Source organism: Cetorhinus maximus, chromosome 12, assembly GCF_964194155.1.
Source record: "Cetorhinus maximus chromosome 12, sCetMax3.hap1.1, whole genome shotgun sequence".
Classification (NCBI taxonomy): Eukaryota; Metazoa; Chordata; class Chondrichthyes; order Lamniformes; family Cetorhinidae; genus Cetorhinus; species Cetorhinus maximus.
Genome location: NC_135890.1, coordinates 17,850,773 through 17,869,955, shown reverse-complemented (window position 1 = coordinate 17,869,955; position 19,183 = coordinate 17,850,773). Strand labels below are relative to the sequence as shown.

General features: G+C 41.9%; 1 protein-coding gene across 4 annotated transcripts in view; it reads left to right on the top strand.

Annotated features, from left to right (window-relative positions):
• The window catches only part of cax1 (cation/H+ exchanger protein 1), a 53,669-nt gene that overhangs the window by 26,107 nt on the left and 8,379 nt on the right, over positions 1–19,183 (top strand). For all 4 annotated transcript variants that reach the window (XR_013578101.1, XM_078553084.1, XM_078553085.1 and 1 more), the window contains 8 exons: positions 1,083–1,185; positions 2,135–2,276; positions 12,220–12,403; positions 12,836–12,935; positions 14,047–14,165; positions 16,171–16,202; positions 16,552–16,664; positions 18,585–18,733. Coding sequence is in view for 3 of the 4 variants with exons in the window: in XM_078553084.1 (XP_078409210.1) it covers positions 1,083–1,185; positions 2,135–2,276; positions 12,220–12,403; positions 12,836–12,935; positions 14,047–14,165; positions 16,171–16,202; positions 16,552–16,664; positions 18,585–18,733 (942 nt within the window). In the remaining variant the exon portion in view is untranslated. The remainder of the gene's footprint in view (positions 1–1,082; positions 1,186–2,134; positions 2,277–12,219; positions 12,404–12,835; positions 12,936–14,046; positions 14,166–16,170; positions 16,203–16,551; positions 16,665–18,584; positions 18,734–19,183) is intronic.

Here is a 19,183-nt window from a genome sequence, read left to right as displayed (position 1 = left end):
TGTAGAGCAGCAGATTTCCTTCCCTAAAGGACATTAGTGAACCAGATGGGTTTTTATGACAATCGATAATGGTTTCATGGTCATCATCAGACTTTTAATTCCAGATTTTTTAATGAATTCAAATTCCACTATCTGCCTTAGTGGGGTTTGAGCCTGAGTCTCCAGAGCATTACCTTGGGTCTCTGGATTTCTCGCCGAGTGACTATGCCACCGCCTCCCCCGAAGGGGAACAGTGAGTAGATGGACAGAAACTATTTCTTATGGCGAGGGAGCCTAGAACTGGGGTGGGTTCATAGACTAACATTTAGAATCCAATCTTCTATAAGTCATGAAAGGGTGGCACAGATTTGAAACTCCTGCAAATGTGGTTGATTGGTTAAAAATCTATGGTATTGAGGGCAATGGGGGGCATATGGAGTTTGGTCACCAATAAGACATGACCCTGTTAATGGCAAAACAGGTTTGGAGTTAAATAGCTTAATGCTGTCCCTAGGTTGGCTGCTTTGTAATGTGGTTATTCTAATTGAGCTCTAGCAATGTGCCATTACTGGCTAGTGTGTTACCAGGCTGCCTGTTTGCCACTGGTTATTCTGTCCCATATCAGATCAATGAGCCAATGTTATGCTTTTATTTGAACCTTGAGCCCTGCTGAAGCCACCCAAAGTTTCCATTGATCCTGAAGTGGAGGCTTTGGAGCTGTTAAATGAGGTTTCCATGGCTCTACACTAACTTTTTTTTTTCGCATGAATCCATCCAATGGTTCTGCTGGAAATAGTACATGAACCCCCTTCCATTCCTGTGGAAGAGTAGCAACTAGTTGTTGGAAATGTGCCATTTGGGGAATGTCTGTGCTATATTTATAAAACTTGAGCTCCTATTCTAACCCATTCTAGAATTGAATTGTATACAGTTTTCCAAAATTGGACATTTTCCAGCGTATGCCTGGAAACATTACTGTTGCATTTGCCCATATAATAGGTTGCATTCCAAATCTGTTTCATTAAACATTGAGATGTCTCAACATAAGGATCTGTGTGAATAGATTTCACTTGTTCTTTCTCTGTTTCACTCCCCACTCCCAGACTGAAGTTCCACTGGATGGGGAAGTGGTCCTCTCCTGTTACCATGCTGTGAATTTCTACTATTACAAATATACTGTGGTTGGGATAAATGTATTTGCTGTGAGTATCCTTTGGTTCATAGTGGACAATTTAACTCGTTGGGGTAGGATGATGGGCAGGAGAATTGTTCCATTGCCTATTTTTGTACTCAATTATTTTTGAGTTGTGGCTTGCTTACTTACTGGCACTTCCAACCTCCTTGGATTATCCAGTTCCTAGCTGTATATTTTTCCTCCCTCCCCAAGGTTTTTGCTCTATCTTCCAACTAAGAGGTTTTCAAGTGGCTTTTGATTCAGTTATAAAGGAGGAACTTCTAAGTTCATTTCCTTTCCCCCAGGAAGTATCTCTCTGATTACAAACTCTGATTAGCAACACTATACAGGAAACCAATGCCCTTCTACTTCTGTTAACATTTTAATTTACAGGTACATAAAATATTATCTTTCTGACTAGCTACAGAGGTTACGTCAACACAGCCATATGTATGAATTTTAATAGAAAATGCCTTGCACACAATACGGGTAAATGTACTTCATGTACTATTCAGTGATCAAGGAAACAAAACAGTTAACAATCAAAAAATGTTTGAGTGCTAAGTCATATTTTATTAAGAAATGCACAAAGGTTAAAATCCATACACATGACATGAGTGTATGAGGTCACATGTCCAATGACTGTTATCAGTACAAAGCTGCAAATTGTTTCCCAGTCAAAAGCGAATAATGAGAAGACCTGACACCCCCACCCCAACTGGACACTCAAACTTTGGATGATATTTTTAATCTTCATTCTCTAGCTAATGATGGAATACTTTGCTGGTTTGAGCTAGCCAGCCCATGTTTTGAAGCCTTGCACCTCATGACTGGTTGGGGAGGTAAAATGGAGGTAGGGGGAGAAGGAGGATGTGATCAGTCTTTATGGGCAGATTAGGAATCCTGCAACGACTGATTTCATGTTTATTGCTGACTTGGTTTTCCATTCCATTGGAGTTATTTCTTTAACTGAGTCTTCAGATCTGCTGCCTCTAGTTATAGTTGCTCTGGCGCTGGGTTACGGCGACACAGAGAATCGTTATGCCAGCTCACCTGTGAAATTTGCACTGTCTGTCATGGCCATAGTTCCTCTGTCTCACTACATTGGGATGGCAATTGCCAGGTAAGTGGAAGTTTTACATATAAAATGTAAAGTGTAGCGATGGGTCATTTGGCCCAACTGATCTATTCTAGTGTTTGTTCCACAAGAATCTCCTCCCATCCTCCTTGATCCAACCCTATTACACACATTTTCTCCCTCATGGATATGTCTAACTTCTCCTCCTTTTAAATGTATCATGCTGTTACCACAAAGAGCAGTTTGAGGCAATAAGTTCCAAAGTCTAAGTTTTGAAGGTAACTTCTGAGAACCATCATGGATTTTTCATGGGGATTGGTTACCAGACATGTTTGGAAATCAGCCCCCTTCAGGGCTGAGCCAACTGGGTTTCTGATGGGTTTAAGAACTAGGTCTTTCAATGGGACTCCTCCAGCATGTGTGCCACAATGGATTTCCAGTTTTCAACTAGCAATACTTGCTCCTGATAACTGCCTAGTTATTCCAACTGAAAAGTGTGTGAATGTTGGATGAGGCTCAGGTTGGGCTTAGTTAGTTACAGCAATCAGCCCAAGAGTGTTGGTTAGCTACTAGAGGGCTACCAGTACCCATGGACCGGGGTGGTGGTGATAGGTGCCAGGGGATGTGTGGCGGCTTCATGCAAAGGCAGAAAATCGGCAGAAGCTCTGCTAGCTTTCATTTTTATAACTTTATTTCTAACTAGTTTCTCATGTTATGATCCCAGCTGATGTTGCAAATGGACAAGCCTGATCCCAGGGTGGAACCTGGCTTGATGGATCTTAACTTTTTCTTTGTTTAGATACATGGAGAGTAGCTACTGAAGAGTCACAGGAGTCAGCTGATGAACTTTTAATAAAAGAATATAACATTCAACAAGAAAAGATGAGCTATATTAAAATACTCCTTCACCCACAACTATACCTTTTAATAATACAGATTTGTAAGGATAACACAAGTTACAAAAACTATCTTATACTCTAATGTTCACAGTAAGTACACAGTCCACGTAAACCAATAGATAACTTGTGGTCAGACATGCCACACTCTGAAACCAAGTGGCAGATGCCACCTCAAACAGATGTTATGCACCTCTCCTCAACTCCTCCCAGAAGCTTGTCACACTGAGCCAACTGATCTCACTAAACTTCGTCTTTCACATGAGGGTTTCCAATCTCCATTCTCCAAGAACTGTCTTTGGAATCTTCTCCCAAACCAACACTTTCAGACCCCTTCCACAAGGGTCCACCTCCAGGGTTTCGAACTCTCCTTCTGATATTCCTCTCCCTGGGTCACCATATGTATTCAAGCCTTCTTCCACGCGTGCTCTCTCTCTCTGACTCAGCCATCAACCGTATACCACTGCTTCACGTGGCATGCTGGCACGCGCCTCCCTCCCTCCCTCCTGTTGTTTTTCTACTCGTGTTTGCTTTAACTTCTCTTCAGGAGTCGTCAAACTCCCACAAATTCAAATGTAACTTAATTAAACTATCTCTATTTCCTAACACACTCAAATTCCAAATTAGTATTTGCACATTCAAAGAAACCATCAAACTCTATCCCTTGCAGTTGATGTTGCAAACTTGCAACCACTTTACTATTCTGCCAAATGCCATTGCCATTTTCCCTTTCCCAGGTGGGGTCAAAATGTCCTCTCAAGCCCCAGCATCACTGAAAACTCCAGCCGTGTTGGACCTGGAAGATTAGGACTTTGTGGGCTTCAGTTAAAGGTGGTGATTGGACAGTTTTTCTTAATGGTCCTCACCTCCAGTCTTCAGCCTGACCTTATGCATCAACAACCCCACCCCTAATCCCCTCTAACTCCTTTGTCCACAAGAATATTAAATCTGAAGTTTTAAATTTAAAAAGAGTTCTGTGCTTTTAGCTTCCTGGTTTGCTCTGCAAGTTCATTATTGCCTTCCTGTATCTCGAACAGTCCTCTATATTAACTGCATCCCCCAATTTGGATCTACAAGTTTTTGAAACTCCTGATTATTGAATTCCCCTTATTTTATGTGAATAGTGAACAACAGTGGGCCCAACACCAATTCTTGTGGAATACCAGTTACCACTGATTTGCCAATCCCAGTGCTAGTGTTAACCCTACTACCTGTTCCTGTTTTGTAGCCAGCTTGCTATGTGTTCTGCTATTTGTTCCCTGAATTTCCATGTTCTGACCTTTGTGTCTACTAAGCAGTACTTTTATCAAAGGCCTTTAGGAACCTAAATGTTGTCTACTGCATTATGCTTCTCTAACCTTTAATACTACTTCAATAGGATTAAGTCGAGCATGACTTGCCCCTCTGGAATCTGTGCTGAGTACTCTTTTTATTATATTTTCAGTTTCTTGATCCCTTATCACATATTTAAGAATTCCATTATCTTTTCTACCACTGACATTAAGCTAATTAATCTATAGTTCCCTTGTTCTACCTACCTTTTTTACATAATAGGAATCACATTAGCTATCCACCAGTTCTCTAGCCCTTTTTCTAATGATTTTTAAAATATACATTTAATAGACCCTATGCTATCTCTTCTGTGACTTTAATATACAACCTATTCAGACCAGGATTTTTACTTTTTGTTCAATTTATCAATTATCTCCTCCCCACCCCATTCCCCCCCTTTTTAAATGTCTTCATCCTTTTTTAATCTTCCTCTAATGTTATGCCTGCCTTGTTGGTAAGTACTGAGGCAAAGTAATTTGATATTTATCATTTTGCTGTCATTACCTATTGTGTATTTCTGTGGCCTTGCGCCTATCTTGATTGTACCTATTATGCTCTTTGATTTAATTTCATAAGAACATAAATGGGAGTAGGCCACTCAGCCCTTTAAGCCTGCTCCACCATTCAATAAGATAATGGCTGATCTGATCATGGCCTCAACTATTCTGCCTTCCTGTTTTCCTTCCCACCCCCACCCCCACCACTCTCCCTTTTATAGGTCAAAAATCTGTCTAACCCGACTTTCAATATATTCAATCACCCAGCCCCCACTGCCCTTTGGGGCAGAGAATTCCACAAATTAATGACCCTCAGAAGAAATTCTACTTATGTTGGATTTGAGGGAGACCCTAGTTCTGGATCCTCCATGAGATGAAAAGTCCTCTCTGTATCCACCCTGTCAAGTCCCCTCACTCTTATTTTTCAATCTCATTTTTAATTCTGAGTGTAGGCCCAACTTGCTCAACCTTTCCTCAAGGGAAGTCCTTAATCTCAGGAATCAACCTAATGAACCTTCTCTGAACTATTCTCCTCCTTGTTAAGGAGTTCAAAACTCAACGTAGTAATCTAGGGATGTTCTCACCAATGCTTTGTATAGTTGTTGCCAGACTTCCCTACTTTCAAACTCCATCTCGATTGCAAAGGTCAGCATTCCATTTGCCTTCCTAATTACTTACTGTACCTGCATGCAGCATTTTGATTTGTCAACAGGGACACACTCTCTCTCTCTCTCTCTCACACACACACACACACACACACACACACACTCTCTCTCTCTCTCTCATATTGTGCTCTGCTATTGAACTCTATTGATCACTATTTTTGATATTTCCCACTGCTGTTTAATTTCAGTAAAATTTTCCCCAGCTCCATTCTTGGCCCTTAAGATCAGCTTTTTTCCCATTTCTAACTGTGGTTTTGATCTTACTTCATGATCTTTACAACTTAAATTAGGTATAAGATAATCACTATTGACAAAGAAACAAAAAAATGGATCCAGAAGCTGTATCTGGCAACAACAGAATAGTGATAGTGGTTATGATCTGAAATTATTGTGCTCTTAAGGCTGTTCAAGGAACAGCACCTCCTTTACTTTCATTAAGGTTCATTTGGAACGGTGTAGAGAGGAGGGAGTGGAATGGGGAGTTCCAATTAATGGAGTACTACACTAGTTGAAGTGAAAGCATTGTTCTATAGTAATATGCATTTGTTTGTGACTGTGTTCTTCAGATAAACAGATATGGCTCTTTAAGCTCACTGGCAGCACTGAAAGAAGTTTCGACTAGATGATATTCTCAACCATCACTTCCTCTTTTAGTGTATTTTCTACACAGTCAAAGCAAAACCTTCTCTTCCCCATCCCTGAGGAATAAATTCACGAATTTGGTTTGTGTTTTAAGCAGCATCTGCAGATAGAATTCAGTTTGTGCTCTATTTTGAGTGATGCTGATGTTCTGTTTCAGGGGTTCCAAACCTTTTTTTCGTCCTCCCCTCTGTTATGACTGCTGCAGTTGGTAGAGTAATTAAAAAAAATCCCAGAGGGAAACTTTAAACAACTGTCATAACCTATATTAAGTGTTATGTTTGAGATGTGACTCTAAATTCAGGAATCAGACCACCAATTCTTGAGGTTTTACATTAAACTAAAAGAAACATTTTATTAATTTACACAGGTTAGAATATATATACACCTGGCTACAAATTACCATAACTTTTAGCAAATTCCCAAACTAATCTCCATTAAGGCAACAGCAACCCATAGACTTAACCAAGCACCAGGCAAAGCATTTTCACCTTACGAATTCAAGATGAGCTTCCTGTGCAGCCAGTTGGAGGCTTGCAGCTGCCTTTTGATCACACATTGCCTCTGCCCTGCACACCCAAAAACTACCGAAGTTATACCTACCAGCCCCATTGAATGTTAATTCTCATTGTATCAACAACCTCTGAACTAAACCTCTCTGACAATAAAACCCCTTTCATTGTACCAACTTTATTAGTAATATAAACGTATTGCTTGGTAGCTGCTAGAAAGGCAGCAGTTTTCACCCCACTTCTTGAAAGCTCTGTTCAAAAAATGCAAATGCGTGCTATCTCTTACATATCAAAACTAGTATCCATCAAAGCAGACTAGCTGGCTTTAATCTAATTAAAACACACCTGTAGATTAAACCTCTATTTTAAAAGAAAAGCATTTTTCAAAATATTATATATATGAATAGCTTCATGACACCCTGTGCCATGAAAATTCCATGGATCCCCTGTAACGCAGCACAAATATTTTTTCTATATTTTTGAAAAGTTTTATAATTTAAAGCCTAATGCAATGTGAATCACAATTGAGTGCAGAAAGAGGCTATTTGGCCCATATTGTCTGCACCAACTCTGAGCAATTCACTTGGTGCCTCTCCCTTTCCTTCTCCCCATAACCCTGCACATTCTTTTCATTCCTTTTAATTCCTTTTTAAATGCTCCAACTGAACATGCGTGCACTATAATCTCAGATGTTGCATTCCAGACCCTAACCACTCACTGCATGAAAGTTTTTTTTTCCTCATATCACTTGTTGCTTTTACCAATTACTTTAAATTTGCCCTCATTTTCCATCCTTTCACGAGCAGGAACAGTTTCTCCCTATCTACTCTGTTCAGACCCCTTGTGATTTTGAATACCTCTATCAAGTCTCCTCTTGGTCGTCCTTTCTCCAAGGAAAATAGTCCTAACTTCTCCAATCAATCTACATAACTGAAGTTCCTCATCCTTGGAACAATTCTTGTGAATTTTTTTCTGCACTCTCTCCAATGCCTTCACATCTTTCCTAAATTGCAGCTACTAGATCTGGGTATCAAACTAGTATCTTATACAAGTTCAACACAACTGCCATGCTCTTGCCCCTTTTAAAGCACACGGAATCTCTCTCGACCTGTCCTGCCATCTTAACTTATGCACATATACACCGAAGTCCCTCTGTTCCTGCACCCCTTTAGAATTGTGTCCTTTTTTATATTACATCTCCATGTTCTTCCTACCAAAGTGAATCACTTCACATTTCTCTACATTGAACTTCATCTGTCTGCCCATTCCAACAACTTGTCTACATCCTTTTTGAAGTTTTACATTATCCTCCTGAGTTCTCAATAGTTCCCAAGTTTCGTATCATCCGCAAACTTTGAAATTGTGCCCTGCACCAAGGTCTAGGTCATTAATATATATCAGGAAAAGCAAGGGTCTGAACACTGACCCTGGGGAACTCCACTACAAACCATCCTCCAGCCTGAAAAGCATTTTGTTTCCTGTCACTCAGCCTATTTTTCTTTTCATGATGCTGCTGTCCCTTTTTATTCCATCAGCTATAACTTGCCCCCCTCTGCCCTTTACAGTACTACTATCCCAGTCTACAAGTCCCCCATTGTAACTATATAATTTTTGCACCTCTGGAATTTCCTTGCAGATTTGTTCCCCTACATCCTTCCCACAAGTTGGTGGCCTACGGGCAACACCAAGCAATGTAGTTGCACTTTCTTGTTCCTTAGCTCTAGTGAAATAGATTCTGTCCTCAACCCCTCTGGGACACCCTCTTTCTTCAGCACTGCAAAGCTCTCCATAATAAATACTATTACCTATCCGCTTTTCTTTTTCTCCCTTTCCTATCTTTTCTGAACACCTTGTATCCAAGAATTTTAAAACCCAGTCATGCCCTCCTTTGAGCCAGGTTTATAGCCACAAAACATTTTCACATGACAATCAGGCCCTTAATTCACCAATCCTGCCACACTCTTGTGCATTCACAGACATGCACAGAGACCCTTACTCTGACCCCATCTATTTTCCCTATTCTAGTGCTACCTATCTCTCCCAGTATTCTGTGCACCTTGGTATTCCTCCTTCAAAAGATCTTCTGGTTCCCACACTCTACCAAGTTAGTTGAAACCACCACCCCCCACCTCGGCTCTATTTAGGTGCAACCTGTCCGGCCTGTACAGGTCCCATCTCCCCCAGAGCTGGTGCCAATGTTCCAAGAATCTAAAGCCCTCCCTCCTGCACCGTCTTTTTCAGCCGCACATTCATCTGCTTTATCCTCCTTCTATTTTTACACTATTTCTATTTCTATTTCTACACTATTTCTATTTCTACACTCATTTGCACGTGGTACTGGGAGTAATCCAGAGATTACTATTTTGAAGTCCTGCTTGCTAATTTCCTACCTAGCTCCCTAAATTCTGATTTGCAGGACCACATCCCTCTTTCTGCCTATGTCATTCATACCATTATGGACCACAACTGCTGGCTTTTCACTGCCCACTCCCCTGCAGCCCCCCTCCACCCACCCAAACACCCCCTCTGTGTGCCCTGCAGCTGCTTGGTGACATCCATGACCCTGGCATCAGGGAGGCAATGCCACTCTGGATTTGTCTGCAGCTATAGAAACACCTATCTCTTCCCCTATCAAATCACCTATCACTGTGGAATTTGTATCGTTGTCCATACCGCGGGTTTGGGCCTGTCAATGTTCACTCTGGCTCAGTGCTTTGGATTTTCAGTAATGACAATGAAGATAGTTTTGCATAAGTAGGTTGTACTAAATGCGACCAACATTTTGCTGTAGAAGAAGCCGTATATATTCATCAGAGCATTCATACCCTAAATCTTCACTGTTTCCCACACGTAAAATCTTAGAATAGTGCAGCAGCAAAAGAGGTCATTTGACCCATTGAGTCTGTGCCAACTCTTTCAACGAGTAATCCAGTTAATTCCTTTCCCCATATTCCTGCAATTTTTTTCAAGTACATGTCCAGCTCCCTTTCGAAAACTATTTGTTTTCACCACTGTTCAGCATTATGAAGCTATCTGTTGTCTATCATCAGCTGTAACACTGTAAACTGCAGATTTCCCCCACCTGTGCTTACAGCAGCACCACAGCAGCACCAACATTCCTAACTTCCCTTCAGCACAGCAGCAGGTTTAGAACAAATCTCACCATTTTCCTTCTCTTACTTCAGTTTCCCCTCTTTGTTTACGTATATGATTTGTGTTTTTTCTCACTGTTCCTGCCAATTCTCCATGTATTTCTGTCCATTTATAGCAGCTCCAGTCACAAGCATGTTTTATGCACAGGATAAATGGGGACCCGTTTTACCCCTGCCCATGATCGCTTTTTTATTTTCTGAGCACTTTTTGGCCTGTCTGTTTTTGCCATTTTTGTTCAAGTTGAGGAAATGTCTGCTAGTTGAAGCAATGGAGAAAAGTAAGCTGCATGTTCTAAAAAGAAGCTAAAATCTATAATGGGACTACTACATAGCCTAATTCTGTGCTGTAATTTCTATTTAGCTCAACTGGTCCATGCTGATGTGTTATATCCTCGTGACCTGTTGGTACACACCCCACAACCTTCTCGTTCTTTCTTCCTTGAGGGAAAAGAAGCCCAGCCAGTTCAGCCTTTCCCGTTGGGTGTAACCTTACGGTTCTAGTGCCATTCTTGTACACCTCTTCTGCACCTGCTCCAGTGTCTTCTATATCCTTGTAAAATGGAGAACTGGTTCCATTACCTTTTTGAGATCCTGAACCAGGGCCTGTACCCAGTTGGTTGGCACCCCTGTCCTTTTTAGAATCATGCTGGTGATTGTGTTGAGTCTAGATTCAGCCAGTCTCCTTGCCAGCAGTTCCCAAACTGGCATTTTTTTGTTGGGAAATTACTGCAGCTTCCTTGAGTAATGAAGTCTTTTGTAAAGATCCCAGGATTGATTAACATTTTTAAAAATCATAATATCATAGGCTGGATGGCCTACTCCTTCAATCAAGCTTCCTGTGCCATTCTATAAGACCAAGGATCTGATTGTGCTAAACTCCACTTTCCTGCCTATCTTCCCCTGCACCCCCCACCCCCGCCCCACCCCCCAATAACCCTCGACCCCCTTGTCAAACAAAAATCTGAATGTATTCAAGGCAGAGTTGGTCAATGAGCCAGACTCCGCCACTGTCTGGGGAAGAGTTCCAAAGATTAACAACACTTGGATGAAATTTCTCCATCTGTTTTAAATGGGCCATCTCTTATTTTTACATCGCCCCCTAGTTCTAGATTCCTGATTCCCCAGAAAGGGAACATCCTCTCGGCATCTACCCTGTCAAGCCCCCTCAGAATCTTGTGTTTCAAATAAGATCACCTCCTGTCTTCTAAACTCCAATGTGTATAGGTTCAACCTTTCCTTAGACAACCCCTTTGTCCCAGGAATTGGTCCAGTGAACCTTCTCTGAACTGCTTCCAATGCAATTCTATCCCTCCTCCGATTAAGGAGACCAAAACAGTACATGATACTCCAGGTGTGGAACCTGATGCCCTGTACAGTTGTATCAAGACATTCCTACTTTTTTTACTCCATTCCCCTTGCAATAAAGGCCAAAATTCAACTTGCCTTCCTAATTGCATGCTGTACCTGCATGTGAACTTTTCGTGATTTCATGTACAAAGACACCAGATCCCTCCTCTACTGCAGCATTCTGCAGTCTTTCTTCACCTGAATAATATTCTGTTTTTCTATTCTTCCTGCTGAAGTGGACAACCTTCACATTATACTCCGTGCTAATATTTTGCCCATTCACTTAGCCTATCTATATCCCTGTCAAACATGATTTCCTTTTCATAAAACAATATTGACGCTGCCTGAGTATCTCAAAACTGGCAACCTCTGAACCAAAGCCATGCCAGATTTCAGATCTTGCCAGATTTTGGGTTGGGCAGCTTGTGTCGAGCTTGGTTGAGTGGGTCAAGGCTTGCTTGGAGCATAAGAATAGACTGGTAAATGCGTGGTTAGTGGTAAGTCTGGCGCCACACCATACCAATGCAGCACCAAATCAAATTGTCCAAGGAAGTTTTTTGTTTTTCTCAATTAAAATTGATGCATGGCACGTTCTAAAAATCTCTGGTTTTCAGACAACTCTGGCTTTTGGACAGCTGGGTTTGAGACACTACTGTGATTTTCTTTTTTCTAAATGTCCTGCTACTACCTCCTTTTAATAATGGATTCTAGCATTTTTGGAAATTTAAACTCTTGACTTGTTTGTACCTAGCTGTCATATCCCTGGTGTCCCCCCCTCCCTTGGCCCCAGACGTCACTTTATTAAGCAGTCAGTGCTGAGTGGTGTATCATAAGGTTTGTGATTTCTTGTAATTAGTAACCATACCACTGTCCTGGAGTTGGTTGGAAGAGTTTGGGAGTTCAAAGTTTCCTAATGTACTGATTTTAAATCCATTCTTCTGTCTTCAGTATTTCAGCTCAGAGTAACTTTGCAGTAGGTGCAGTAGTGAATGCTACATTTGGTTCAATCACTGAGTTGACTTTCTACATAACTGCTCTGATCAAAGGCAACCATAAGGGAAACAAGTGCTATGAAGAGGTGGTGAAAAGTGCTCTGACTGGAACCCTGCTGGGATGTGTCCTCTTTATCCCGGTGAGTTTGTCATGTTAGTAGCTTTCTCTTTAAGTGAGCCAGGAAACGTCACACTCTGCAGCATGTGAAACCTCAGATTATTGACTCATCTGAAAGGCAGCACTTCCAACAGTGCAGCCTTCCCTCTGTGCTGTACCGGAGTGTCAATGTTGATTTTTGTGCTCAAGCCCTAGAGTAGGACTTGAACCTGGAACCTAGTGACTCAGAGGCAAAAGAACCACAGCTAACGCTTGGATGTGTTTCAAGTACATTTTATGCTGCACAGTTTGTGGAACATGGACTGATGGATGATTCTTTGCTAAGTGGTGGAGAATCTTATGCGCTTTTAATTTAAAAAAAATATAGTTCTGGAAATGCTAGTTTTGTAAATCCTTGTAATTCTTGTGGTACAATTGCTTAAGACCAGAAACTGACGAGCTGTTTGTCCACCAGGGTATATCCATGGTGATTGGAGGATGCAAACATCAGGAGCAGAGGTTCAATAGCCGGTCAGCTGGTGTCAGTTCAGCCCTGCTCTTCATATCAGTGGGAGGTAGGTGACAAAACAGACACATGTGTCTCACTTGCTAATTATAAACAAACGCTCTCTTAAAGATCCCACAAGAGCCTCACTATCTCATTAACATATGGCTACACATTTATTTTGGAGGTCACACGCTGGCTGTAGTGAGTAATGGTTTGGTTTGAAGCAGCTATCTTCAGTGAGTAGAATAATGCAACTGATTAAAGGTCAATCCTGAAGCCAATTGTAAGGGGGACTTGATTGCCACCCCCCCCCCCCCCCCCCCCCCCCACCCCCACCCCACCTCCGCCCCCGGCCCGCAAGAGAGCATTGGAACAGAAGGAGGCCATTCAACTTGTACCTATTGAGCCATTCAATCAGATCATGGCTGATCTGCAAGTTTGTTTCATGTACCAATCAATCTGTGTGCCCTAAAGTTAATTGATCCACAGTATTTTGAGGGGAGTGTTTGGAATTTTCACTATGTTGTGGGGTGGGGGGGACTGCTTCCTGATTTCGCTTGGAAATTTTGAGGTTTGAGATTGTGCCTGATTTAGGATATCCTCCCCCACCAGAGGAAACAGTTTCGAATTTATCTTATCAAAGTGGAATTGCTGACTGACTCCTCACCCAACAGGGTGAGGAGGTAGCTGGCCAGGATACCCACACCCAGTAATGGTTACTAGATGTGTAGAGATAACATGACTGAGCAGTATGTTGGGATTTAGTTATGATGCCCGCTTAAGTAGAAACATGTCAATATTGTCTCCGTCACTGTGGGCAGAATTTTACAGCCCTGCTATAAAATGTGGTGAACTGTTCAAAAGTCCATTGACTTTGGCAGGACTGTAAAATTCTACCCCCTGTGTCTGTGTGTTGTCATCAACTGTTAACCATCTTTTGGAATGTGTACCTGTCTTCAAGATAAGTCCCTTTCAAAATATGCAACACTGGCTGAGGACATGTCAGGACCATCTTGTAGTATGGGGCTTAGTGGTCAGGCCCATCTTGTGGTATGGGGCTGAGTTTCTGAAGCTATTTCACTGAAATCATCAAGGCGGTCAGAGATGCTGCCATTGTGGACCCAAAAGTCCAATTAAGAGATGTCTCTTTGCTGTAGCTGTTTTGTTCCTTTTTGTAGGGGTGTTTGCACCAACGCTCTTTTCCAAAGCCTATGGAAGTCTAATATGCCAAGGTTGTACCAACTCGACACAGAATGAATCTGGTCCCTTTGAGTGCAGTGATTGTCACTTCAGTGGGGTATGGATTTAATCTTTTTACTTAAAGCTTCATTTGAAACCTGTTGTTTCAGTTGGTTAAGTGGATGAGAATCTGAACTGTACAAACCAGAAAGAATCCAGGTACAATCCCTGGTCCAATGGTTTGAGGTGTAATATTAGCCAGAGTTTACTGCTCCTGATATTTTTGATCTGTTGGTCTTTGCTGGGGGATGAGGACCTGCCATGATGGTTGGACATTTTGCCTAGCAAGCCAGGCAAGATTGACCGCTTGGGTTGGCTAATGAAGGGAATCACATTTTGCTGTACTTGGTGATACCCAGTGCCTGGGATCAGCAAATATTCGCTGAAGATGTCAGGCCTTGGGTGGAGGGGCAAAGGTGGTGAGAGAGGGAGGGAAGCCAATGGCAATTTTTCTTTATGGTGGGGTGGTGGCGTGGTTCTATGCATTTTGCTATCTCCATCATCCATTTACCTAAAATATAGTCTATTGAGGCAATACTGGATGTATATCTTAAATTTTCTGAATAAACCATTTCATACTGTGACTGAGTCTGTGATCATCTCAAACCTCTGGCTGCTTAAACCCTGTGGATAAGGCAGAATTGTTTGAAGAGTGAGAGACTCCTGTGTGATAGCTAGTTAAACTCCTGTACTGTTGCACACTGTATATTAAATATCAGAAATTCCTCCTCCTATCCTGTTGCTGCAGGCCCTACTGATCCTGGCCACTGGGTGTCACTACAGAGGACGCAGTTAAATGCTGATCCTGAACACTACCAAACCCAAGATTGTGAAGTTGCCTTGTAATGATCTGTATCATGCTAAACACGTGCTGTTTAAGTCAATCATTGAAGCTTATTAATGTGACCAGTAGGTGAGGATCATGGTTTCTGGCTAAAGAAAGCTCTAGGTGACAGTTATTTTTTACTGGGGTATTTTAATATCTGCTTCTTGGATGACTTGAGCCTACCTTCTTAAAGCAGGTGAGAACTTGGGGGAAAGAACTTGCATTTATATAGCACCTTTCATGACCCTCAGGATGTTTCTAAACACTACAAGTTAAATACTTTTTGAAATAGCCATTGTAATGTTGGAAATGCAGCAGCTAATTATACAGCAAGATCCTGCAAATGGCAGTGAAATGTCCAGATAATGGGTTGTAATGGTGTTGGTTAAGGGACAAATATTGGCCAGGACACTGGGGAGACCTGCCTGTTCTCCTTCGAATAACACTGGGATCTTTTACATCTGCCCCTGAGGGGGCAGATGGGATCTTGGTTTAACGTTTCACCCCAAGGATCTTATTCATTCATGAGATGTGGACTTTGCTAGCAAGGCCTGCATTTAATTCTCCACTAGTAATTGCCCTTGAGAACCTCTGACAATGAAGTGCTTCCTCAGTACTGTGCTGGAATAGATTATAGGTTGTAGTCCCTGGAGTGGGACTACACAAGCTTCTGACTCCAAGGCAAGAATGTGACCCATGGAGCCATAACTGATACCTTTGTATGCAGTGCTGTGTCTTTACCTCATATAAAGTGCCTTTTTAAGTTTATCTCTACCCACTTCACTGAACCTTGGATACCAAATAAATTATTTCATGGGAAAAATTAAATTTGGTTTTCTTCCAAAGCTTGAATAACTAAAAGACCGTGTGCTTAATTGTGGCACTAATACAAGTTGTTAGGTACTTCCCTTTATACTTTTAAAAAATTTTGGTTGCGGGAATGTGACTTTAACGGTCTTCTGGCTTTTGGGTGGGGTGGGGCATTTATCTTCCTTCTCACTGGACATTAACACAACTAAGAAAAGCAAATTGTGATGCTCAGCAATTGTGCAGAATGCATCTTCTGTGTAGGATAGTGGAGGCCAGGAGCCTGTTCTCAGTCCAAATGCTGTGAGGGCTAAGTCCCATCTTGAGCTGTCTCATTAATGCTTGAATGTAGCTGGATTAAAGTGGAATTGAAGATCTTGCATCCCTACTGATTTTTATAAATATTTTCCACCTCTCTTTCCCTTCACAGCTGCAGGATGCTTTGTTTCACAATCATGTGCAGTAAGTACATGTTTTTAAGTAATGTTTTGGGCTCTTATTTCACACCTCTGGTACAAAGTTTGGAGGGGAGTGGGGTGGGGTTGGGGGAAGGAGTTGAAACATGTGCTGACCACTCTCTTGTTCTGGTGGACACATGCAGACTGTATGCAAACTGGAGATGAAAAAAATGAATGTAAATACAATGACTGAACAAGTTGTCACTTTCTTGTAACAATGATGTAGAGGACTGCCATAAGGGGACAGATAGGATAGTGAGATTTGCTACTGTGCACTTTATGCAGACTGTCACTGAAGCATTGTACAAGGTCACATTTTCCATAACTCTGATTCTCTGGTGTCCCTCCTGTAGACCCCTTATCTACACCGTGTCAATTCTTCTCCCTGCATCGTATGTGATTGGTCTCATCTTTTCTCTGAAGACGCATAACCATATCTATGATATTCACATTAGTGACCGCCATGGTAAGTGACACTTCTCCCAGCCTCATAGTTACTTTTAATAGTCAGACAACTAAATGAGTAACATGTTTGCAGCAGGTAGAAAGCACCCCTGTGCTGCTACAGTACCAACTTTCCTATCACCCCACATCTGTCTTCCCCCAACCACTAACCATGTAGGTTTTGTATCTGTTCCTTGCCTCCTGCAGTACCACATTGAGTGAGATGTTGATGAGCCAGCAACTGCCCAATGTCCCATTCTCTCGGTCGCTAACTCACATCTGCTGTAGCTGAAGTTAGTTCACGTTTTGACAAATTTTGAGACATTTTTTAAAAATAAAAGCTCATTTCTCGGAAATCCCAATATACAGTAGAGGAGGCGGCCATTCAGCCCATTGTGTATGCACCAGCTGATCAGTAGTCATCCAGCCTAACCCCACTATCCGACTTTTGATCAGCAACCTTCTAGGTTAGTGCACGTCATGGGCATATCCAAGTACTTTTTAAATGTTATGAGGGTTCCTGCCTCTACCACCTTTTTCAGGCAGTAAGTTCCAGATCCTACCACTCTCTGAGTGAAAATCTTTCCCTAAGAATCTCCCCCTAAATCTGTTAAATCTGTGTGCTCTGATCATGGACCCCTCAACCAAGAGGAATAGGACCTTCCTATTCCCTCCATATGGACCCCCTCATACACTTGATCAGGTCTCCTCTTGGCCTCCACCATTCCAAAGAAAACAACGTGAGCGTATCCTGTCCTTCCTCATAACCATTCTCCTCCTGTCCAGGCCACATCCTCAGAAATTCTGTCTCGTGTAATCATACCTTTGCTATAGTGCGGTGACCAGACTGCATGCAGCACTTCAGATATGGCCTAACCAGTGTTTTATACAGATCCAGCATCACCACGTACTCTTTATTAGCCAAGGCAGAAAATATAGGCAAATATCCCATAATGCTACTTTGATCTTATTAATCTGAAATGATTATTTCCTGATATTGGTAATCCAGATCAACCATCTTTTCGATCTAGAGAAATTTCTGACATTCCCTTTAATTGACCCCTGGGGCCTATTTGGCTGCTCCCACTCAGATTTACCTGATCAACAGCCTTAAAGGGACTGGCCAGTTTAGCAAACATGTTCAAAACTAGCTGAGGACAAATGTGGGAGGCAATAAGGTGATGATCGATTTGTAAACCCCAGCAAAGCACGAGTTTAAAAATAAACTAACACAGCATCCTTGGTTGCTCTGGGCAGTCGATTCCTCCTGAGCCAGAGATCAGGGAAATGTTTTAACTTGCAGTATCCAGAAACCCAGCTTCAGAAATGATTCTTTGGTGAGAATGTGTGAATTACAGTTGGTGCAGAGGTTGGACTGTAAACTTCCTGCTTGAAATGGTAGTTCTTCAGCTCCTTGTCTATTGAACTGAAGCCAAGAACTCACTTCCTGACTGTAATTGTTGGTCTTCGGTAACAGATTTGAGAACCATCTTGTATATACTCTATCCCAATAGTAAGTCAGTTTCCTCTATTTCCAGATAGAGACTGAAGAACCCTACAACTATATTGAATGCCATCTCCGATGCTAAGAGAATTCTTGTTAAATGTCTCCTTGCCAATTGTAGCTAGCGTGGTTTTTCTACAGCCTATCTTGTGTTAAATGCCCCTGAGTCTATGTCCAGTATTATGGCCTTTGCTTGTGCATCTGGAGCACTTGAATTCCTTTCTCCTTCCTTGGTATGGAAGACGGACAACTGAATCCAATGTAGACCAGATACCTTCTGATTTTGTTCAGCTTTTCACACCACTTTTTTAGAACCATAGTATGATACAGGACAGGAGGCTGTGCTCGTGCAGGGTCTTCAGTTATCCAATTAGTCTCACTTGCCAACTGTACAAAGGGTGATGTTTGCTGGTGTTAGATTAATGTGTACCTTCTCAGTTCCAGGACACAGCCACAATGTTGTCATTCATTGGTCACGATGGAGAGCTGTGATGTTGCTCATTGTAGCCACTGTTTTCATGTCTGCCTGTGCTGAGTTGGTGTCTGAGCACATTGACCCCTTGCTGTCCAACTCTGCAATCTCATCGGTAAGTTGCTGCATTTGTCTGTTCTGTTCAGGTGAGTAGCACTTTTTTTAACATCTACATTTGAGTGTGATGGACAGGATAAATGACTGAATTTTGGTGAGGAATAGCTGAGCCATGCAGGTTGGTCCTGTCTCTCTGCAGAGTTGGTTTGCTATGTATAAGCAATTCTGTCTGCCAATTCTATAACTGGCTCAGTCTTGTGTTCTTAAGTATGGGTCTGTTGCTTGACTCCTAGAGTCATGCAGCACTGAAGGATGCCAATGCTCCATCAAAGCTGTTCTAATAATACCATTCCCCTGCTCTTTCCTCGTAGCCTTGCAAATCTCCTTTTATATTTAATTCCATTTTTGAAAGTGATTTAATCTTTTTCCACTGCCTTTTTTCAGGTAGTGTATTCCAGATTTGGGTTCTAGACTCTTAAATGGCATAATGATCAGTACCTGTAGCCCA